Here is a 21,569-nt window from a genome sequence, read left to right as displayed (position 1 = left end):
TTTTCCCCTCACCCCTGCCTAACCTCTCAATAGGAAATGGTGATTTATTAAGTCAAATCTAAGAATTAACTATGTTCAAGAATGGCAAAAATCACAACAACATGAAACTCTGGGAGGTAAAGCACACACAATTTTTGTTTGATTGGGTCTCTAGTTATGGGATTAGCTAAGATTTGGCCTTGAGTTACAGGGCTCATTAATACTACCTAAATTATTGCTATTTATAATAATTAGCCTAAATACCAAGCCCACATAAGACAGGCAAGATAGTCTTTGCAGGCTGGATGGCCCAACAGTCCCTCTCTGCATCTGGCACCACTAACACTAGCTGGCTCAGTTTCACACCTTCAGCCTGGAAATTGCTCCAGGAGGAATGTGGTGCCTGGGTGCTAAGTCATATCCCTGCAAAGTAACTGAGCCAGATGGCCTGGACATGTGATTTCCATTTTAGAGGTTAAAGCTGTGTAGGGGGTAAACCAGATCTGGGTTTGATGCAGCCTACCCTTGATGTGTGACCTTGGAAAGTTACCTGCCCTCCTTAATTCATTGTAAAGACTAAATGAGATAATGCATATACAGCATTTAGTACTGTGCCTAGAATGGGGAAACCCTCAATCTAGGGTAGATTTAGCACGAGTGTGAACACACACACACACACACACACACACACACGCACACACACACACACACCCCTAGCAGAATTAGAAAGAATGACATGATTGAAACTACCTCCTCACTGTTACTCAAGGAGGTATTGGTCAAAGAAAAGATCGTCATTATGCAATTCAGTTTAAGACTTGGGCTCCTAAGCTCACCTTTAGAAAGGAGCAATTTAGGTCTAGGCAGTGTTTACAAATTATGTTTCTGGAGTCGCTGGGTTTGCAGATGTGCCTTTGGGGCTGCTGTGGATGAAAGTGGGAACAGGTTCTAGGAGGTACAATGGGCCTGGTGTCCTCCTCTCCACACTCCTCAAGCTGGAGCAGCTCCCCGTTAACCTGTTTTGGCGGTTTGCGTTGTCATATTGCATATTGAAAAGAAGTTCCCACTGGCTTTTTTTCTTTATAGGAAATCCACTGTTTTGGGGCAAGGGCTCTGAGTTCTCATGGCTCTCAGTTTCAGAGCTGGGGTGATGTGAGCCTGTAGGCTGTTACCTGCAACTAGGCAGACACGGCCACGAAGAGGAGAGGCGGCCAATGCTCAGTAACATGGACACCTCGGTACCAATCCCACAGAGAGAGAAGCTCAAAGGGACGGGAGAGGGAGCCCACCCTGCTCTGGGATGCTGACCAGGCTCTCCCTCCTCCACAGGTGCCCGCTAGGCATGCCCCGAAGTATCCAGTTGGTTGGCTCTGAAAAGTGAGAAGGAAAGAAACCAGCAAGATAGGCAGAAATCAGGAGGCACAGATTCACTCTTTGGTTGGCCAACTTCATCTGCTCAAGTGACAGAGCAACTCCAGGAAGAGCCTCAGGGCTCAGGTCAACCGGAGGGTCACAGAGAAAGGTTCATGAGCATATAGAAAATGACTTCAGACAGAGGAATAATTCCAAATCAGCACCTGGACTTGGGGAATGGAATGGAAGCTCTTGGGTCCTATGATTTATCCATTCCCAGTTATTTGAACACATATTGGGGGTGCTTCAAAAAGTTTGGGGAAAAATACAATTGAAAGATAATATAAACCTTTCCATGAAATTTTTGAAGTACCCTCATGCGTGCCTTTGCACATGCAAGACTTCTCCAAGGTTATGTTTAGCTCCTTAGAAATTTAAAAAGAATGTAAATCTGCTATCTTTGAGAAGAGCAGTGACTGGTAGGAAAGACACCTGGATTTTCATCACATATCTGCTATTAAATGGCATAAGGCCTTGGGTTACTAACCTCCTGGAGCCATCATGTCCCCAACAATAAAGTAACCAATTGACCAATCTCCTGGATTCCTCCAAACTTGAAGAATCTATTACTTAATAAACAAGCTAGGTAGTTCCCTCTTGCTGCTAGCAGTCTTTTTTTTTTTTTTTTTTACAACTTTTATAAAAGCAACCTTTTACACAGTACAATCTTCCCTCTTTTCTTTACCATCCCAACCTTAGGAAAACCCAGCATTCTGCCAACTCTGTCCTCATTTCAGTTACTGCTCTAGCCTCCCTCGGGTTGGAAGGGCATGTCCACTTATCAACCAGAGCCTAGAGGATTTACTTCTTCATCTTATCAACAGACCAAAGCAAATATTTGTCATCTCGAATGCTAAACAGAGTTTACTCTGAGCTGCCATTGGGATTAATGAAGTAGAAAGATGGATGGAACCTCTTTACTGTACCTAGAAGAGCAAGATTTAAAAATTTATAGATTGAAAAAAAACAGTAGCCAAAGGCTACTTGGAAAGGGCTGTGCAAGGATGATGAGTTGGTAAAGTGTCAAAGGAAAAACAGGTGATTTGAATAGTTTTGAAAGGTACATGTAACGTGTGAATATATACATTAAACTTTCTAGCAATATCAAAGTTTATAGAAAAGAGTGTTCTGAATATTCTTTGGAAAACACAAACTGGTATTGTAGTGTCCTAAAGCAGATGCCCACAGTCCAGCAGTTTAGAGTTACCAGGTCAGCCCTGCTATCAAGTAGCTGCAGGGACTTGGGAAGGTTATGTAACCTCTCCAAGTTTCAGTTTCCTCCCCTATAAAATGAGAACGAAAACAGAACTTCTTCAAAAGTTGGGAGAATTAAAAGGGAGAATGCGGGCCGGCCTGGTGGCGCACTGCTACAGTGCACCGCTTGGGAGCGTGGCGGCGCTCCCGCCGAGGGTTCGAATCCCATGTGGAGACCGGTTCCCGCTCACTGGCTGAGCGAGGTGCGGACGCAACACCGAGGGTTGCGATCCCGTTGCCGGTCCGGTCCGGTACGGGCGCGACACTGAGGGTTGCGATCCGTTGCCGGACACGAAAAAAGACAAAAAGGAAAAAATAAAATAAAAAATAAAATAAAAGGGAGAATGCTTGGAAGATGTTTAGAAGAGAGCTCAGAACATACTAAGTGCTACATGAATATTAGTTATTATTTTTTATTAAAGAGTGTTCTCAATCCTTGTTAGGAATTGGCACCCCATTCTAGAAAGCCCCATAATGTAGAAGAGGAAGAGCATTTAGTGGACAAGCAAGTAGACACATTTAAAGAGCATTTTGTGCAATGCTGGTAGATGCCCCTCTGTGGCCCTTTCAATTAGGGAAGCTCAGGAAAAGGGAAAGGAAACAGATTTTTATAGAACTGCTATGCAGGAGCTCTCTACACGCCACACTTCATTCAGTCCTCACAGAACCATTACCCCATTTTTGCAGAGGAGGTCACAGGGGTGTGAGGAGGCAGGGCTGGGATTCCACCTCGGCTCTGGTCTGTTTTGTCCCCTTGAATGGAAACTCCACGAGGGTGGGAACTTTCTGCCTTGGTCACTATGGGGTTGCCACAGTAAACACTGTATAGGATGCAATCATCTCTGCCCTCCAAGCCTAGGCTCTTTCCATAGGACTGCATGGATCAAAATGCAGAAGGAAGCAGGAGATGGAGCCCGGCGACTCCACAACAGAAGTCTCACGTGTAAGGTGAGGTGGGGGAGACAGGTACAGTGGACAAGCTTATAGGAGAGCTGACAGATGAGCCCAGCCTCAAGAATGAGAGGGGCATAGTTGCCACAGAAGGGGGAACCCACATCCCGGGATCCAACTGGGTAATCGACCTGGATTGCAGGCGATCCCCTCTAGTTGGGTTTTTTTTCTCTCCGAGGAAGTTAAACCTCCCTCTGTTTTACTGCCAGGAAAACAGAGTGTCCGATCAGTTCTCTAGTAAACATTTCCTCCCAGCTATTGCCCAGTAAGCATCTATTTGAATGATACTAGATTGAAAACATAATCTGGCCCATGTGGAAGAGAAAAAGAGCTGACCGTAAAGAAGATAGTTCTTATCCAAACACTGCCAGAGAGATTGAGTTATTTGCTTAATGTCAGAAAGTCACTTGCAGGGAGTGTTTGGCAATCTTTTAAGTGAACTACCCAATACTATGGATGTTATTGGAGACCGTGGAGACACTGTCCCTATCACTACTGGTTTTCCATTTTGCAGCTGGGGAACTCCGCACCTCAGACCCATGGGCAGCAGGATGTGGGGAAACTGCAAACACACGGGAGGATATCCTTCCTCACTCAGCTGCTCTCCAGAATTTGCTCCAATCATTCAAAAGAGCCTGGGCGACTCAGCACCGGACGTGAGTGCGCATCCTGCTTAGAGGACGTTGTCCGGACGGTGGCTCATCTGTTTTTACACAGACAGAATACTGGTGACCAGCCACTGATTTCAGAGACAGAAGAGGTACTTTCCTCTCTGGAAGCAAGGGAAGATTTGAAACAAACAGTGTCCCCAAGAAGAAGAAATCTGTTATCCTAAAAATAAAGGAAGGAAATGACAATCTGTCTGTTTAGGTCTTTAGGAAAAGAAACCACAACAATAAAGAAGGCATATTCCCAGCAGATCTGTAAAAGCTGTAAGGAAAAGCTTTGGCAGACACCCCAGGAACAAAAATGAAGAAAAGGTTTGAACTCTTCTTCTTTATGATAAAGAGATATTTAGTTCCCTGACAACTCCTCAGTAATGGATTCCTTACATAAAAGATGTCCTAGGAGACCATGTGATATAATGCCACATTGCAGATTACAGAATAAATGTGTTATCTCTAGGGACCATCTCAGAGAATTAAATGTGATTTTGAACATGAAAAATGCATGCTTGGAAAACTTTTCATCAGGCTTAGAAATTTTAGAAATAAAATAGTTCACTTCAGAGAGTATTGAAATTGAAGCTCTTTGAAAAGCAAGCACCTTTTGATGATAGCTGTGTGTGTGGGGGGCTGTCTCTGGATAGCTTTAGCTTCTGGCTACATTTCATGGCTCAGTGGCACTTTCACTGCTGAAGAGTACGTATGTAACTTGAGAGAGAGAGAGAGAGAGAGAGAGAGAGAGAGAGAAGGAGGGAGAGAAAGAAAAAGAGAGAATTGAACAATTAAAAAAAAAATTAGCAGCCTCTGGTAAAATATCTAGCTGAAACTATTGTTTGTGAATAACTCATACAGTTTCCACACCTGAGACTGTGAAATGAGGGAACTGATCTTTCGGGTTCCAGGACTGTTATTTTATTGCAGTCTTGAAGTTTGGAAATTAATTGTCAATATCAATGATCCCAGCAAAGGGGTACTCAAACAGAGGGCTGGCCTAAGTGGGAACAGAGAAATGCCTAGGAGAGGTGATAGCCATATTTCTTTTTCAGTGTTTAAAATTTCAATTGGAAAGATGTCCATTTACATTACACACTGTCATTCTGTCCTGGCTCTCTTAGCAAATATTCCTTAACTAGTAACACCTGAGGGCATAAATATAGCAGTATAAATGAACTTATTAGGTTTTTTTTTTTCCTCCCAAAATAAGAGCAGAAAGGGATAACAATTCTGTCTCTTCAATTTTGATTCAGGCCAGTCCTGCGCAAATAAGTCCAGAAACATCCATTCCACAGACAGAGATTTTGCAGCGCTCCTGGTTACACAGTCCAGCACAAACAAACCCTGGCAGATCTGACTCCTTTGGCTGAGACTGCTGGGCTGTGCCCATGGGCAGAACAGAGGTTATGACCAAAATGAAGGCTCCTGGAATCCTGCTCATCATTAGACCTAAAAGGAGAGGCGACAGGCAGCTCTAATGGAGAACTTTAAAAGGCCAGAGAGAGATACAGGAAGGAGATAGAGTCAGGGCAAAAAAAGAAGGGATAAAGACAAAAGACAAAACAAAACAGAAACCATTGTGTGAGTTATACCAGCGTAAGGCAGTGAATTTTGAGCTGATTGTAGCTATGACCACAAAGCTGGCAGCTGCCTATCAGATCACCTCTCTGTCCGGAGCGATGGCAGATAACTGGCATCTTCATTGTTACATTAGTTATTAATAAACGTTCTAACAATGGAAGGAAATGCTAGCATTCAGAGAACGAGAATGTGTGAATAGTTGAGTAATGCATGTGGACAGATCCCAGGCAGTCCCAGGACCTGTGCTTAGCACAACATGTTTTCTTCCAGAAGAGAATGTGTCAGAGCTGGGGTAAAATAGCAGACTGAAGGTTTGCTTTAATTTTTAGTTTTTTAAACCAAAGATCCATCACTGTATTCTTCACAATCCTGCTGATCCCATTCAAGATGCCTCGATTGACACCTCATTAATCACACAGCCAAATTCCTATTTATAAGCACACCATGTCGTTTTGTTTTGCAGAGAATGAGTAGTTGAGGCCCCTATATTTCCACTCAAGGAGTCTCGTCATTCCATTTAAAAAAGGATGCATAGTAACATTTTTTGTTTGGGTGGTTAATGCAATAAGCCACAGGCCCTGCAGAACACCGGCTAGTTCTTAATCGGTTTGTGCCATTTTCTTTAAATAGCCTGAGAGCAAAACCATGTCTCTCTTGGACCCTGGATCCCACTGATGTGAGAATTGTTCCGTGATGGAAAATCCCCCAAACAATGCTTGGAACCAATCTGAGACTCTCTCCCACTTTCGGACAAGCTATGAAAAGGCCATGTGTCTTCAGCTACAGTGACAAATGCATCTGCTGTTCTTGTTTTGTTTTGTTATTTGCTTTTTTTTCTCCCCGGCAGTCTTTCCTGGGATTTCAAGTAGTGGGGGAAGGGAAGGGAGGAATAAACGCTTTGAAGTTCCCACAAAAAGGATTTTGGAGCCTTTCCCCCCACCCCCGCCATGAAACATCTTAACCAAATGGTTTGCATAGCTGTCCTCTCAAACTGTATCTGAATCTTCTGAAAATGTGTTTCATGAAGCACTACACAGAGGCAATGGACAGAGGCATCTACAAGTTTGGAGAAATGTAGGTTCTTACAGGCTGAATAAAATGTCCTCTGCTGACTCACCTCCAGCAGTCAGTGAGCAGGTTTACTGAGCTCCCGCACAAATGGAGTTAGGTCCCAGGTTCCATAACCTTCCTCAGATCGGAATGCCACACAGTGCTGTATCAGGAGGTAAGAGTTTGATTCCTTTGATTCCAACATGCGCTGACAGCTCTGGCTAAGATAATACACAACCTCTAAGGTTCTCCACTAGGACACAGTTCTACAGGTCTCACTACAGCAGGATTCAGGGTGTCCTGGCCCTAAGTCTTCATAAATCATTTCAAGTTATGTTGACCTTCTCTTTTTGAAATGCTAGCCCATGGCTCAGGGCATTAGTAAGTGTGAACTTCTGACTTCTTCCATAGATATCAATGACATTTCTTTAGCATCTGGAGCTTCAGATACCAAGTACTGGACTTCAGTAATTTTAAAAGTAATTATGTACCTTCAAATAGGAAAACCACCTTCAACGTTATAGCAGCTTGGAAATATTTTATCTCCATATTACATCAATAAACAGTATGCAAAGTCATTGCAAAGAAATGCTATAACTTTTTTAATGCTGTGTATAGTACCTAGCATAGATTGGAGCTAGAAAAAGTGTTTGTGTCATAGAGATATTACAGTGTTGTTGCATGGCTCAGTACACCACCATTTGGATCTAGAGAAGGGAAGGAGGAAACATGAAAGATCACAAGGATGGACACTACTGCAGTACAAGGCTGATTTGATATGATTAACCTTTAAAGGTCTAATACCAGTATGACAAAGGGTTACAGCACAATTTGAGGGAAAATGTTGGTGGCAGGTCATATGAGAGTTCTTAGCAAGACCCAAAGATACCACACTCAGGGAACATGGAGGATTCCTAAAGTACAGCATATGCAGGAGTCTTACCAGTATTCTTCAAAAAAAATTTTTTTTTCCTTTTTGTCTTTTTTACTGACCAGTAACGGGATTGCAACCCTCGGTGTTGCACCCGCACCGTGCTCAGCCAGTGAGCGGGAACCGGTCTCCACATGGGATCCGAACCCTCAGCGGGAGCGCCGCTGCGCTCCCAAGCGGCGCACTCTCCAGTGCGCCACCGGGCCGGCCCGTATTCTTCAAAATTTAATTTTAGTAACTGTGTATTGAGCACCTACTGGGTGTCAGGCACTGGTCCAGGGTTAGAAGAAAGGATTTTCAGATGGTGACTAGTTTCTCAAAAAGCTTTAAAGGAACACTTATTAGATACCATCTAATAAGGGGTGAAGGAGAGAAAGCAGTTAACCAAATTGGATACTGGGTTACATGTACCCTCATTTCCAAATGAAAGAATATAAGGTCTGGCGAGTGTGATGAGTGTTTAAAATCAGGGCTGTCCTGGAATAGCAAGCCTGTGAGCTTGTCCTGTCTGTGGGGGCACAGGACAGGCAAGAGGACAGAAAGGACACAAAAGGAAAGGGTGGGAGACAGGCCAGCCACCTTGACGTTCAGGCCCACAGCAAGATCTCCTCATTGCAGGGGATATGAACTCGTCCCTTCTGCGGGGACAACCACTGTCTGTCTCAGGTCAGAGCTTCCTCCTCCCAGTACAAGAGAGGACAGAGGGCAGCTGTCAGCAGGCCCGGCGGGAGTGGGGACAAGCTCTATGGATCCTAGGAATTCCCGCTTTCAGTGATGGAATGCTCTGGAATGCTTCCTGTTTGTGGTCTTTCCCGCCATTGTCTGGACTGTCGCTCCTAAATCATGGGGTGGGGGTGGGGCATCCAAGGAGCTTAACCTTGGCATTAAGGGATGTTTTTCAGGCTCAGACTTGCAGGTCTGGGAAGGGTTTGACATGCTCTGAGTCGAGTCATGGGACCCTCTCCTCACCTGTGTTTCTTCTTGCCTAGCTATGTGGCAGCAGCAAGGGCTGAAGGATTTAGAGGTGACCGCTAGACCCAGTCTGCAAGTGACCTGAGCTCCTTCTATTACCTCTTAAACATCTTAGCCTGGGACCTCATCACCAAATTATGAAACATTTGAAATTCACTTTAATATCTTGGGATACAGATGCATAGACAAAGGGTCTTCAAAAAGTTCTTGGAAAGATTAGTGTTGTCTTTTAATTCTATTTTTCCACAGACTTTTTGAAGTACCCTTGTATATTAGGTGTAGATTCAACGAGAAGGTTGTCTTGGGATTTATCTTCTCGTTCACCAGATTGATTATTAATATCAACCTGATGGCAGGAGTGGAGATTTCTAGTCTTGAAGATACTTGGATTTCACTTCTGATGGTTCCGTGACGCCAGTGTCATCTCAGGAGGTTTGGGACTCCTGTTCACAACCTCATCTATAGCTGCTGTTAGTTTATTGCATTTGACTCCCTGCATGCTGCCAGATATGGGGGGCCCATGCAGATGGAACAGGACCCAGGCTTAAAATACCTGGGTTCCATGGTCTTGGACCATACCCCCACCTCACGGTTTTGTTTCTTCAGCAGGAGTGACCCTCAAGTATAGTTCCTGAACCACCACCAGCAGCAGCAGCAGCAGCAGCAGCAGCAGCAGCAGCAGCAGCAGCAGCAGCAGCAGCAGCAGCAGCAGCAGCAGCAGCAGCAGCAGCAGCAGCAGCAGCAGCAGCAGCAGCAGCAGCAGCAGCAGCAGCAGCAGCAGCAGCAGCAGCAGCAGCAGCAGCAGCAGCAGCAGCAGCAGCAGCAGCAGCAGCAGCAGCAGCAGCGCGGCGGCGGCAGTAGTAGCAGCAGCAGCAGCAGCAGCAGCAGCAGCAGCAGCAGCAGCAGCAGCAGCAGCAGCATTACTTGCAACTTGTTAGAGATGCAAATTCTCAGGCTCACCCCAGACCAACAGAACCGGCAACCCCGGGGGATTGGGAGGCCCACCATCTGTTTGAACACGCCCTCCACGTGGTTCCGATAAATGCTTAAGTTTGAAGAATCCATGCTGGAGTCGGGCTGGATTCCCTGTGACTAGGCAAGGAGGCAGGTGGGCTGACAGATCCAGGCTCCAATCTGAGACTCTGGGCTTTAACAGGGGTTGAGAAGAACCACTGTACGTTGTGTCTAAAAGACAAACAAGCTGTTGGCCTTGGCACTGTCCTCCCCACTCAGCAGGAGACTGGGAGTGGCATTTTCTCTGATAGAAGAAGACAACATTCTCTACAGTCTTCACTGCAAACTCCTAAGCCTGAAGAATCTGAGGCAGAGAGAGGTTTCTAGTGAACCCCGTGTTGATCTGGCAGAGGCAGATGCAGGTTTTGGAGAGCCTGAAGCTTATATAATTTGGGGGGCTCTACTTAAGAAAAACAATACAAAATGCATTAGGATCGCAGATTTTATAAGACAACGTGACCACGTGAACTCCAGTGAATGGCCCTGGACTTAAGCCCTGCTCGCCATGCGGTAAATCTGCCTCTCAGTCCAGGAAGGGCGTCCATCCTCTCCCCAGTCCTTTCATGGTGAACTTGTTCCTGGCTATGAGTGGATCACGCAAGCCAGAAGCTAACCAGACAATTTTTAGCTCCTCTTCCTCTCCGGTCTCTTCCTTTTTTATTTGTTGTTGTTTATATAGTTATATAAATTACCCTGGAAGCTGAGGAAGGGTAATGACTTCTCTTCTCGCTTTATTTTCCTGGCTCAGAGGCAAGGTGACGTGGCTCCACTAGTCAATCAGGCTTTTCCCATGTGGCCTGGAGAGTGACCTCCGATTGTTACACGTTTCTAATATTTCCAAACCATTTCTGCCTCCCTCTCTCCCCTCCCTCCCCAAGCCCACTTCTCTTCCTGCATTTCAGCAAATGACTCCAATGCTCCAATGGCTCAGAGCCTTCTGTACCTCCTGACATCTAATGACAAAATGGCTTGCCCAAGGCTCACAGAAGCAGACACGGAACTAGATCTTCTGACTCTCAGTTTCAAAAGGCGCTTAACCACTACTCTACTCTCTAATGGTTGCCAGGATTAGGGAGGGGACGGGGTAGGGGGTAGAAGGGGTGGACTAACGAGTACAAAGTATGCTATCTGCCCTAAGTGAATCATTCTACAGTATAGGCACATATTGAAACAGCTCACTGCACACCACAAAAATAAATATAAATAAAATTGGGAAAAAAGAACCACCACCTAAAGAACCCAAAAGGTGCTTAATCAAGACACCACATCCTATGACAGCAAGTTTCTCCTTTCTTACATGAGCACGAGAATGCTACACTTTTTAAAGTCCCGAAAAGTCCACCTGGGAATAGAACAGAGAGTCTCTCAGCACCACGACCCTGAACTTGAGCCCTTCCTTCGTATAACCCCTCTTTCTGCCCTTGGAGATGACATTCCTCACAGTTAGTCACGGGCATTCTGGAAGGCTCTCAGGGGTACTTGCACAGGCTTAGGGGTGACCGACAGTCCTTCCCACACTGTGTGGTTCTGCGGGCTCTCTCCCCCAACCCCCCTTGATACTTTTGAGCAGTTTTCTCAGATTCCCATCTGGCTCCAAACCTTGATCTGGAAACCAGGGCCAGCTGCTGGCCAGCAGGACGAGCTTCCTGCTGTCCCCACCTCCCCAGGGCTGTGCTGGGGTTGCACCACCACCAGGACTGCTGTCCCGCCCACCTGAGGACAGCAGGCTGCCGCTGCTGCCACTGATGAGCTTCCCTTTGCTGCCCATGTTGGCCAGCTTCGAGGTCTTCAGCGTCCCCGTCTCAGTCAGGTCAATGGCAATCTCGCTCAGACTCCGAGCCGCATGGATTTTGGACTGGAATGGAAAGACAAGCAGGTTACAGAGGGGACGTTCACCTGAGAGACAGAGCAGGAGCCACTCGCCTGCTCGTCCTCTTGAATCCAGCAAACCGACTTACCTCTCCGACTTGCAGCATTGTTATGTTTGTGTCCCTTGGCCTGATAATTAGTCACTGAAACTCTGTGAAGGAGCAGAGGTGGCTCAAGTATACACAAATGATGGACTTGTTGCACCTATGGTTCTGAGCCTGATTTTGGGAAAGTTATTTAATCTCACTGAGCCTCATTACCCCCAAGTATAAAACAGGGAGACACCATCTCCCACCCAGGGTCTGGTTAGGGTCAGAGGAGGGATGGCGTTCCCTCTCGTCCCCTGTCCTGTCCTCCCCTTTCTTTTCTGCCTGGCACACAGCTCTCAACAAACAGCTGTGATTATCATTATTATGTGCTTAAGCAAGGAGGAAAGAATCATTTTCAGCTCTCTGAATGACATGAGATATGTGACATAAATTCACAAAGTTTCAATAAATACTAAAATGACTTAAACCCCTTAGATTGCCAGCCACGTGTCCACGGAAAGTGCAGATGATGAAGTTATGACACTCTAGACCTGCAGTCACAGTGTGTGCAGGTAAGAGCTTCTGGAACAAGTGCTCATTTGGATAGTCAGGGCTCACCATAAAGTGTTTGACACGGCGCTGTTTTTCTGGCCCGCTTCCTACGTGTACGTGCTGAGGTCTTCAGAGTATGGTTCAAACTCCACTCCATTTAGGCCACATGTTAATTGGCCAGATTTGGCTGATAGTCACAGCAGGTTAGAAGAATTAGAAAAGGGTTCTGTAGTCAAGTTACATCCCTAAAAGTAATTGTTCTTAGTCAAGCTATCTGCTCTGTTTACCCGCTTCTGTAAGGGAAAATGTGTTCGCTTTTCCTGCACGTGTGTCTGACGTTTGTTTTTTTCTCTTCTTCTTCAGGAAGTCAGTTTTTTAAAGAGTGCTTCAGGCAGCAGGCTTGGCCTACACCATGAACTTCATGAAGACAACTACATGGCATGGTAGAACCCACACATCCGCCCATCTGTCTGCCTTTCCATAGCCATTGGCTGTAGCACACACAGGGACGGAGCTAGGTAAGGCTCACAATTGGGGTGTCCAGTCACTTAATGGAGGTCCCCCCTGGCCTGTGTGACAGGGTCTTCCCCGCATGCAGGAGAAGGCTGGGGAGGGCCTGTAGGCTGCTGCTGGCCCGCCTTGGCTCACAGGCTCCCTTCTCTGCCCAGGTGCCCTGGGCTGCCCAGCAAAGGCGTGGGAGCCCCGGCGGCTCTGCCTTTCCTCTGCCCTTGATGTTGCTGTCGCCACCGGTGAATGAGGATGACTTCCGATTGCTGTGCACTTTCCTCATGTTAACAGTACGAAAGTCTGTGGGCCAGAGGACACGCTGAGAAGTTCTGCTTGATTTGTTGACCTTGCACGAACCGTCTTCTCTTCCTCTCTGTCCTGTGGTTCCTTCCTCTACTATGTCTCCTGTCTAACCTCAACTTCTTCCAGGTCGACTTCCCCTGGTTAGGGTTTCCTTGTTCATACAACAATCCTGGCTGCCGGGCCCTGGCAGGATTTTGGCTAGCAGCAGAATGCAGGCAAGGCCTTTTATTTCATCCTGACGTGACATATCAGTAGTGTGCATCTGCTTTTGCTTTATGCTCCAAGTGAGCACGGTGAGCAGCAACCATGACTTCTTTTCTTTCAGCATTACTTTTACCAAGACCCATGTTTTCATCAAAAGGAGCCCACCCTTAAACAGTTATGCAGTAATAACTCATGAAGACCTAGACCAAGTCAGGACAGTGGTGAAGGGTCCAAGCTCTGAAGTCAGAAAGACCTGGATTAAAATCTTGGCTCTTCCCAGTTAAACATGGTTGGACCTTGATCCTGAACCTCTCTGATCCTCGGATTCCTATTGTAAGATGCAGACCTTAAAACCCACGTCATAGAGTTGTGATAGGACTAAATTAGAATAGGATATAAATTAGGCAGTAGTTTGCTAAATGAGGTTAGATTGATATGGGTCAACCTATTCTGGGGATCTCATTTATCACATGCAAAACCTGTATCTACCTCCTCCCCACAACTCCTGCCACACATCAATCTCTGAGGCCGAAAACAAACATATGGAAAAGGGAAGAACGGATCTCCTTTCTGAGGGAGACCAGATTCTTGGAAGCTTTAGGAGACTACTGGATTCTTTCTGGGATGGAAATAACACAGTGACCTAGCACTCAGAGGAGAGAGGCAGGAAACTGAGAGGAGATGAATATGACAGGAAGAGTTTCTGCTTGCAAAGTCACGTCTTTGGGCAAACCTGAAAGAGTCTCCAAACTTCTGAACAGTGCCCTATAAATGTTGCTCAGATTTATTACTGCTACCCCGTGAGCAAGGTTTAACGGTCTCCTACCATGCTTTCACTCTGCTTTTGATTCCAGATGGAACGAAGAAGAGCAGACTTGATCAGGAAGAAATTTAGGTAGAAGGAAAGACGTTTGGATTGAAGGCCATTGCAAGAAGTCCCCACTTTGAGTTCAGAGGAAAAATGTCTGATGTTTACTCTAAACAGTTTGAACTTTCAAACATTTCCCTCTGAAGCCCATAAGACATTCCTTGGCTCTGGGCTACAGAGGTTGCTGGGATCTAGCTGACATTTCTGATATTTGGGGTCAGCATCTGTAAGTTATAGTCATAACTGGTGCCTGCCCAGCTTCTCATTCTGTTTTTTTTTTGGGGGGGAGCGGGGACACAGGGAACCTAACCTTTGACCTTGATCTTACAAAGTGGTCCTCTAACCAACTGAGCTAACAGGCCCGCCCTTCAGTTTCTCATTCTGAATAAGCCGCAAGGAACCGACCAGTCAGCTTCCCTCCACTCTGCCTTGAGTAGTGGAAGGGTCCCTGGAAGTACATGTATGAGACCTGATGGAGGGGACAGAGGTGGCGGGAGAGAGAGCGGGGGAGGGTGCAGGGGACAGAGATGGACAGAGGGAGACAGAGATGGATAGACATTTTCTTAAATGATTTGCACAATGTCCCTGAAGGAAGAAGATAAATACCGAGCGTCAGGGGAGAACATGAGACTTCTTGGCTACCCCACCTGCTGACTCAAACCACTAGACCGCACTTGTCTCTCTGGGGTTGATAAACATCACTTGGGAGGCCTGGGCTTTGCTGAAGCACCTCAGAGAAAGGAATGGCTGGCATGGCCCAATACAGTAGAGCATGGAGCAGCGGCCAGGATGCCAGCCAGCACTGGCTGTCTGGAAATATTCTGAAGCCTTTTGTGCCGGGCCCGTGGGCCGTCACCCACCCAGAGGCCGTACTGCCCACTGGAGATGGATTGCCCCACTGCTCTGTGAAGAACAACGTTCCAGAAAGGGAAGGTGTTGTAACATAATCCTACAGGGAATTTCATCATCTCTGATTTAATTTGGGGACCTGTTAGAGAATTTAAACTTTACGAAAGTGCTGGCCAGGGGATAGTAGTAGATTAATGGTGATGTGAATAAAAGTGCACATTTCCTAAAGCAATTTCACAAACATTGTGCCATTTGACCAATCAATAATTTTGGCCAGGAATTTTCTTTTCTGTTCTCTAATTAGGGAACACGATGAAAGACTCGCCATGGTCATCGAGCTGGAAAAGTCCCCCAACTTCCAGATAGGGACCCTTGCTCCTCCCCCGTCACTGAGGCTGACGTGCAGGGCTCTGGAGTGCAGTGAGCACACGCTTCCTGGGGGGAAGTTCTTCTCCTGAGGATTTGGGTGTCCTCTTCAGTCCCCCAGGGTTACTAAGAGGGCCCGCTGAAATTTTCCTAATGCTGTGGGCATTTGGTTTTACCTCTTAAAAGACACTGCTTGTTAATAAGTGATGTACGATCATTGCTGTTCGAGGTTTACTTGTTGTAGCAGTGGGCTGACCTGTAAGCCTGTTGAATACAACTTCCCAGCTGCAGAGTAAAACCATCTTCCAGAGATGATCCGAAGAGCCCCAGAACAGGCCTCCTGGCATACCCGAGAGAGAGACTCTATGCAAAAAGCCAGCAAAGGGAGGAGCAGCTCGAACGGCCAGTGTCGGACTGTCCGTAGGGTGAATTACACTTTTTCTCTTCTCCTTTCCTGTGGTACCAGTGTGTGGGGGGTCTGGCCTTGGGAGGAATTGGCAGTGGGGCTCAGGAGAATTGCCTAACCCTCTACCCCTCAACACCCCCCACCCAACAATTCAGAGCATGAAATCAGTGCTCTAAGGCGCTGACCTCCAGCTCTTGCCCCTGGTGAGCAACACGCCTACCGTCTCAAGTATACGGCATTACTCAAAACACCTTGGCCCTGCTTCTTTTGATCTAATCGAGCTCCCAGTTCCGGTGCCAAGGCCCATCAGTGCCAAGAGAGCCATGGAACGCTCTCATTATTCCTAAAAACAAAGACACTCCAACCCGTACTCATTCACCCCAGAAAATGACCCAAAAAGGGGTCAGGAAGAAGACTTGGTAGAGGAAAAAATGTTTTACAGAGGAGAACGTGGCTTCCACATGGGACAGGCCCTGATTTAAAACGGAATCACGGCTGGGGGGATGACTTCAGTTCTTCCTGTCCTCTTTTTCTTCGCTCTCTCTCTTACCTGCTACTCCACTCCGACTCTCTCCCTCCGTCTCACCCCACTAAGGAAAGAGAGACCCCGCACAAAAGGAAAAGAAGAACCCAAGATGGCACCGACCCAGTGAATCTCGGGCCCAGTAAGCACAGGGTCCTGCTGCCCCCTCTGAGGAACTCACACAAGTGGCAGGAAAACCTTCTGTGGGGCTGGGACCCACCAGCCCAGGGCCAAGGTCAGTCTCGCTCCGTATTGCACCCCAGGCCAGCGGTGTCCTGGAGGAAGTTTCAGGGCCCACTTTGGCAGGATGCTTCCCCTGAGGGAGAGTGAATGGGAGCGGCTTGTGGGGGGACCAGACTGGAGGAAGAGGGAGCAGAGTGTTGACAGAAGCCGTGTGTGAACCAGGGAGACGTCATCCTCCCACCCACCAGAAGACGCAGCCTTGTGTCTGGATGCGGGGTGGGTAAACAGTCTACCCAGGCCCGAGGCGCTAGGTCTACCTCAGGGAAACAGGGTTGTTGCTTTTTTTTTTTTTTTCACTTTACCAGTTTTACATTTTTAAAAATGGAGTTGGCAGTTGAAAAAGCCTGGAGGGTGTTCACAGCAATTACCTTAAACAGTTAGGTGATGTCTATTTGTTGAGAACGGTTACCTTTTTTTTTCCTTCTTTCAAAAGGAAAACAATATGCCACTGTTTAAACACCAAAAAGGGCTTGACTGCTTGCTCCTAGGAGAGTTTCCTGAGGTTCAAAAGCATGGTCGAAATTCCTCAGCAGGGCCCTACCTGCCTGCAGGAAAAGGCTTGAGCAGCTCTGGCTAGGCTGGAGCCCCTGGACTGAGCTGCATGGAATGTGACCTCTTGTAGAGCTAGTCACCGTCCTCCCACCCACTGCCCTAAAAGGCAAGTCCGCACCTGTGTGTACCTCAGGGCCAGGGACATGGTGCCTCCCCCACCCATGACAATGGCCCCAGCTCACCCTCGGGCCAGCTCATGGCCTGGTGAAAGGTCTGGTCACTTACCTTACTCTGCTTTCTGTCCAGATAGAACTGGTGTTGGCTAATGGCCATAGCCCAGATGGACTTGATTAATGCTGGACACGCGTACCACGTGTGCACTGCGATGCCACTGTGCCCGAACGTCCTCCTTGTCACTGAAGCCCTGGGAAAGTGAGAAGCACATGGTACAACCATGTTTACCATGAGAGAGTCCATTTGTCAGTCAGCGCTATTACTGACAACCCACTGGGTCATAACATCCCTGACACAGAGGTGACAGATGAGCTCACATACAAACATAGGCGTGCACACATGCACACACATGTGCACATTAGGGAAACTGGCCAGCAAAGGCTATCTTTCAATGTTCTGACTCCTTAGGGTTCAGAATTTGGCCAAGCCTCTGCCTTGCCCGGGATAAATTGGGTCATTGTAGGTCACTGGATGGTCCTTTCTAATCTTCAGCTCCTGGCATTGGGCCAAGACAAACTTCCGAGACAGGAGAAGTCTTTGACAAACTCTCTATTAACTGGGCAATGCTGCCTACAGTGAAGATGAGTGAATTCTTTCCTAATCGCCACAGGCTACAGCAGTTGGGGGCATCAGGACTTCTTATATCATCTAACTTAATGTTCCTGGAGAGATCTGATTATCAATTTCAAATATATTCAGAGATGGGGAGGGTATAAGGAATCAGGAGAAGGGAGATGGGGAATAATGATCCCAGACAATCCCCCCAACCTCCATGTGTACATTTATGAACCTATATGGAGAATATATGTATGGAGAGAAGCAATCAGACTTTAAAAATGAAAACAAGATACACTGGACTCCACATAATTCACCACATTCATGAAGTTGGGGGAAAAAAGAGTTACATGGTTATGTTAGCAGTGAAATATATTTTATAGAACAGGCAGATTATTTTGCACATGAAATCTGAGAATGTGTTTGCACTTGTGCCCTGGAGCGTGTGTGTGTGTGTATCTGCGTGTGTGTGACAAGGTGATGGGACAGTGGAGTGGGGTTTGGAGCATTTGACCTGTAAGTCAGAAGAAAAATGTGTGTTCTTAAGATTAAGATATCTAATTTGGAAGAAACTTGGGGTAATCAGGGCTTGTGAATAGTAGCATTTTTTTTTCAAGGCAAATTCTGCCTTGAAGAAAATTGAAAGCTGCTCCTATCATCTTACTCTGGGGACTAGGGATTGAACGATGGGGTCTTCCTCAGCCTCACTTTTAAGGAAAAATTAAAATCTGGTGGTTAGTTCATGGTACTGATTCTAGGCAGGTTTTTCTTCCCTTTGGTTCAAACAAAAGTTAAGGAAAAAATGCCAGTGCATGAAAAACAGTTGAAAATAACTGAACAGAGGCTAGTGAGAAAGTGAGGCGGGATCCCAGAGGTCCCCGGAGATTGAAAAGAAACTGATCTGAGCTCCCAGTTTGGCTTTCATAGCAATTGCTGCTCTTGGGAGCGAGTAAACATTTTTTTTCCAGAAAAGCTGAATTAGAGAGGAAAAGAACTTTTGAACGTATTTTAGAGAAGGGGGTGTGAGCTGGACTAGGCTCGGTGCTTCTCTTTTCCAGGTAAGGGCCGTAGGGAGCGTTAAGTGGCTGGTCAGGTCTAGGTGGTTCCTAGGAGCATCTAAACACCCGCGAGCTTTCCTCCTGCTCCCTTATGGATTTCTCTCCTCCACTCTCCTCTCTCCCTTTAAGCCCTCCCCTTCGCCCTGACTTTTCTATTTTGCTTAAACCTTAGAAATGGATTAATCGCCAAGCCAAGGGAACTGCAGAAGCAAAGGCAGGCATGGAGTTACGGGGTAGAGGAGGACAAGTCCATAGTGGATCCCGTGCTCCGAAGCAAAAGGACGACAGGGAAAGGTTGTCATCACACCTGTGCCAATCAACTCAGAAAGCACCCTCTGCCCTGGATAATCCCGTCACTGTGGCTTCCCATGGATGACACTGTCGCTGAATGAGTGGCACTTCTTGCCCTACCCCTGCACATCATCCCAGTGGTGAGGTCGATTAGATTCGTCTTCCCTGCTCCCAATCAGAAAGGTGACAAGCAGTAGGAGGGGACATTCAACTCAAAAAGCACCACGAGGACATGAAAAGAACTGAGTGGGACTCAGACCTGGTTTTGAGCTTGGGCTCTGCCACTGAACTAAGTAGCTGAACTTGAGCATCTAGAAAAGGTGTTTTTAATGCTGTCGTCCACTTGGGTGTCCGCCTCTGACCTCCCCAGGCCTCTCTCCTGCCTCACGCCCCCTCCCTTCCTGTCTCTAGGATAACACTTGGGGGGATCAAGGGCTGTCTCTGGGCCTCCCACTTCCCACTTACCTTCTCGCCAGACCCTCCCTTGCCCACCTGACACCTCTAATTCCCCCTTAGGGCCCACGTCATGGCTTTAATCCCAGTCACCCTTTGGCTCAGCTTAGATCTCTCCTCAGGAAGCCTCTCCCAACCAGCTGGGCCTTTGGTGGCCATGACATTCGGCATTCATGGGCTGCATCATTTGGCATTTGGTACACACCGCCTTGTGTATAATACAGCAGTAAAGGGCATGAGCTTTGAAGCCAGAAATTTGCTGGGTTCCAATCCTGCCTCTACCATGTCCTAGCTATTTGTAACCTAAAACAGGTTACTTTATTTCTTTTGCCTCAGTTTCCCACATGTAGAAGAGAAATACAGTAATACCTGTTTCATGGGGTCACGTGAGGACCCGGTGAGAGAATGGGTACAGGTATGTAGCACCTGCACATGGTAGACCCTCCCTAAGTGCAAGTGCCTCCTCCTGCCTACTTGACTCACTGCGCTGGAAGTTGTTGAAGGAAGAGGACCCTGCCTCAGACTTCTTTCTGTACCCTGCCACAGCTAATGCAGTGCCTGAACGTAGACGCTTCTTGACAAACGTGATTGATTGCTTTTGTGTAACAGGCAAAAAGCCCACTTAATAGTAAGATTTGGACCCTCTCCTATATTTCTGGACCTTGGGAAAGGGAAGCAAATTTGGTATCACTCACTGATAGGGTGACAGAAGCAGAGAGCATCTGCACACGCACACATGCTTACACACGCATGGTGAAAGGATTTGTCCAATGTGCCTCCGAGTGAGCAGAATTCCCAAGACGGCACAGCACGGTGGGTCTGTCTACTCCCATGTTCAGTGCCTTAGATTATCCAATCCCTAATTTTTATTCTGTCAAGTATCCCCTTTCTGCCTCTCACCCACTGTGCAAAATTCATTTCACTCTTTTTACACTTAAACTTTCTCTTGGGCTCATATGCCTAAGAATCTGGTCTGACACAGTTCACCTGGAATAGTAACAGTGGGTTTCTTCTTGACTGGAATATTATTTGGGGCATCTATCTCCCTCCCACCCCTTGGCCTGTACAGCTTTACTGCTCTACCAAAAAGGGGTCCTCTGGCCATGAAACCCTTCACAACACCCTGAGAAACGATGAACAAGCAACTCTTCTGCTAATGCTGTCTTCACCTGACTGCAGAGACATGAGCGCTCGAAAACCTTCTCCAATTTCTGGTCCTGTGGTAACTGCGGGACCAGGATAAGCTCTTGCCTGCACCAGGAGCTGCTGCTTGAGGCAGATTACAGCAGGGCAAGCGGCACATCCATCCTACCACGTTATCACTGGCTGCAGGAACAGAGGTTACTGCAGAAGCCTGAGCACTCTTGCTGGGGGAACGTCTCAGTCTTGTGTCCTGAGCTCACTGGGGGAGGGGGGGCATTGTAGCTTGTTTTGAGGGGTTAGAAACCATGTGTGAAGTGCAGTTCGTGCCAACCCGTCTTTCCAAGGCCAAGGCTGGAGTTTCAACGATGCCTAAAATCCATCTTGGCTCCTCTAGAGAGTCTGATCTTTGTAGTGTCTTCCCAGGCAAAGACAATGTTTGTATTGTCTTACCTCCTTGTTGTAAATCTGTTTTCGGATCTATGGAAAGTGATTTATTCTTAGGTGTCAGGCCTGGTTTTAGGGAATTCTGCTGCCAACAACTCAAGGACTGGTGGTAGACAAAGAGAGGAAAGGCAGTGGGTATGAACTGCACAGACCCTGTCCATGCTGGGCTCGCTGCATTCCAAACCGGGGCCCTATTGTCTGGCATCTGACTCAGAGAGCCTGCAATTGTACACTGGGGCTTCTGGGGTACTATGTGGGGTGCAGGGAAAAATAATAGCATTTCCTTCACATCCACCCACACGCAAACACCCTAAGATTACAGCTCTAGGCATAAAACACTTGAGCCCAGTGCTTGGGTGATAGATTCCTTTCGGTA

At 47.0% G+C, this 21,569-nt stretch overlaps 1 protein-coding gene across 1 annotated transcript in view; it reads right to left on the bottom strand.

The window, feature by feature from the left end:
- FRMD4A (FERM domain containing 4A) overlaps positions 1-21,569 on the bottom strand; it is a 183,692-nt gene that overhangs the window by 33,155 nt on the left and 128,968 nt on the right. The window contains exons 12-13 of the mRNA XM_008564083.1: positions 17,301-17,439; positions 11,518-11,659 (exon numbers count right to left, since the gene is read on the bottom strand). Of these exons, the coding sequence (XP_008562305.1) occupies positions 11,518-11,659; positions 17,301-17,439 (281 nt within the window). The remainder of the gene's footprint in view (positions 1-11,517; positions 11,660-17,300; positions 17,440-21,569) is intronic.

This window comes from Galeopterus variegatus, unplaced genomic scaffold (assembly GCF_000696425.1).
Source record: "Galeopterus variegatus unplaced genomic scaffold, G_variegatus-3.0.2 Scaffold180, whole genome shotgun sequence".
Taxonomy (NCBI): Eukaryota; Metazoa; Chordata; class Mammalia; order Dermoptera; family Cynocephalidae; genus Galeopterus; species Galeopterus variegatus.
This window is presented reverse-complemented; position numbering and strand designations above follow the sequence as displayed.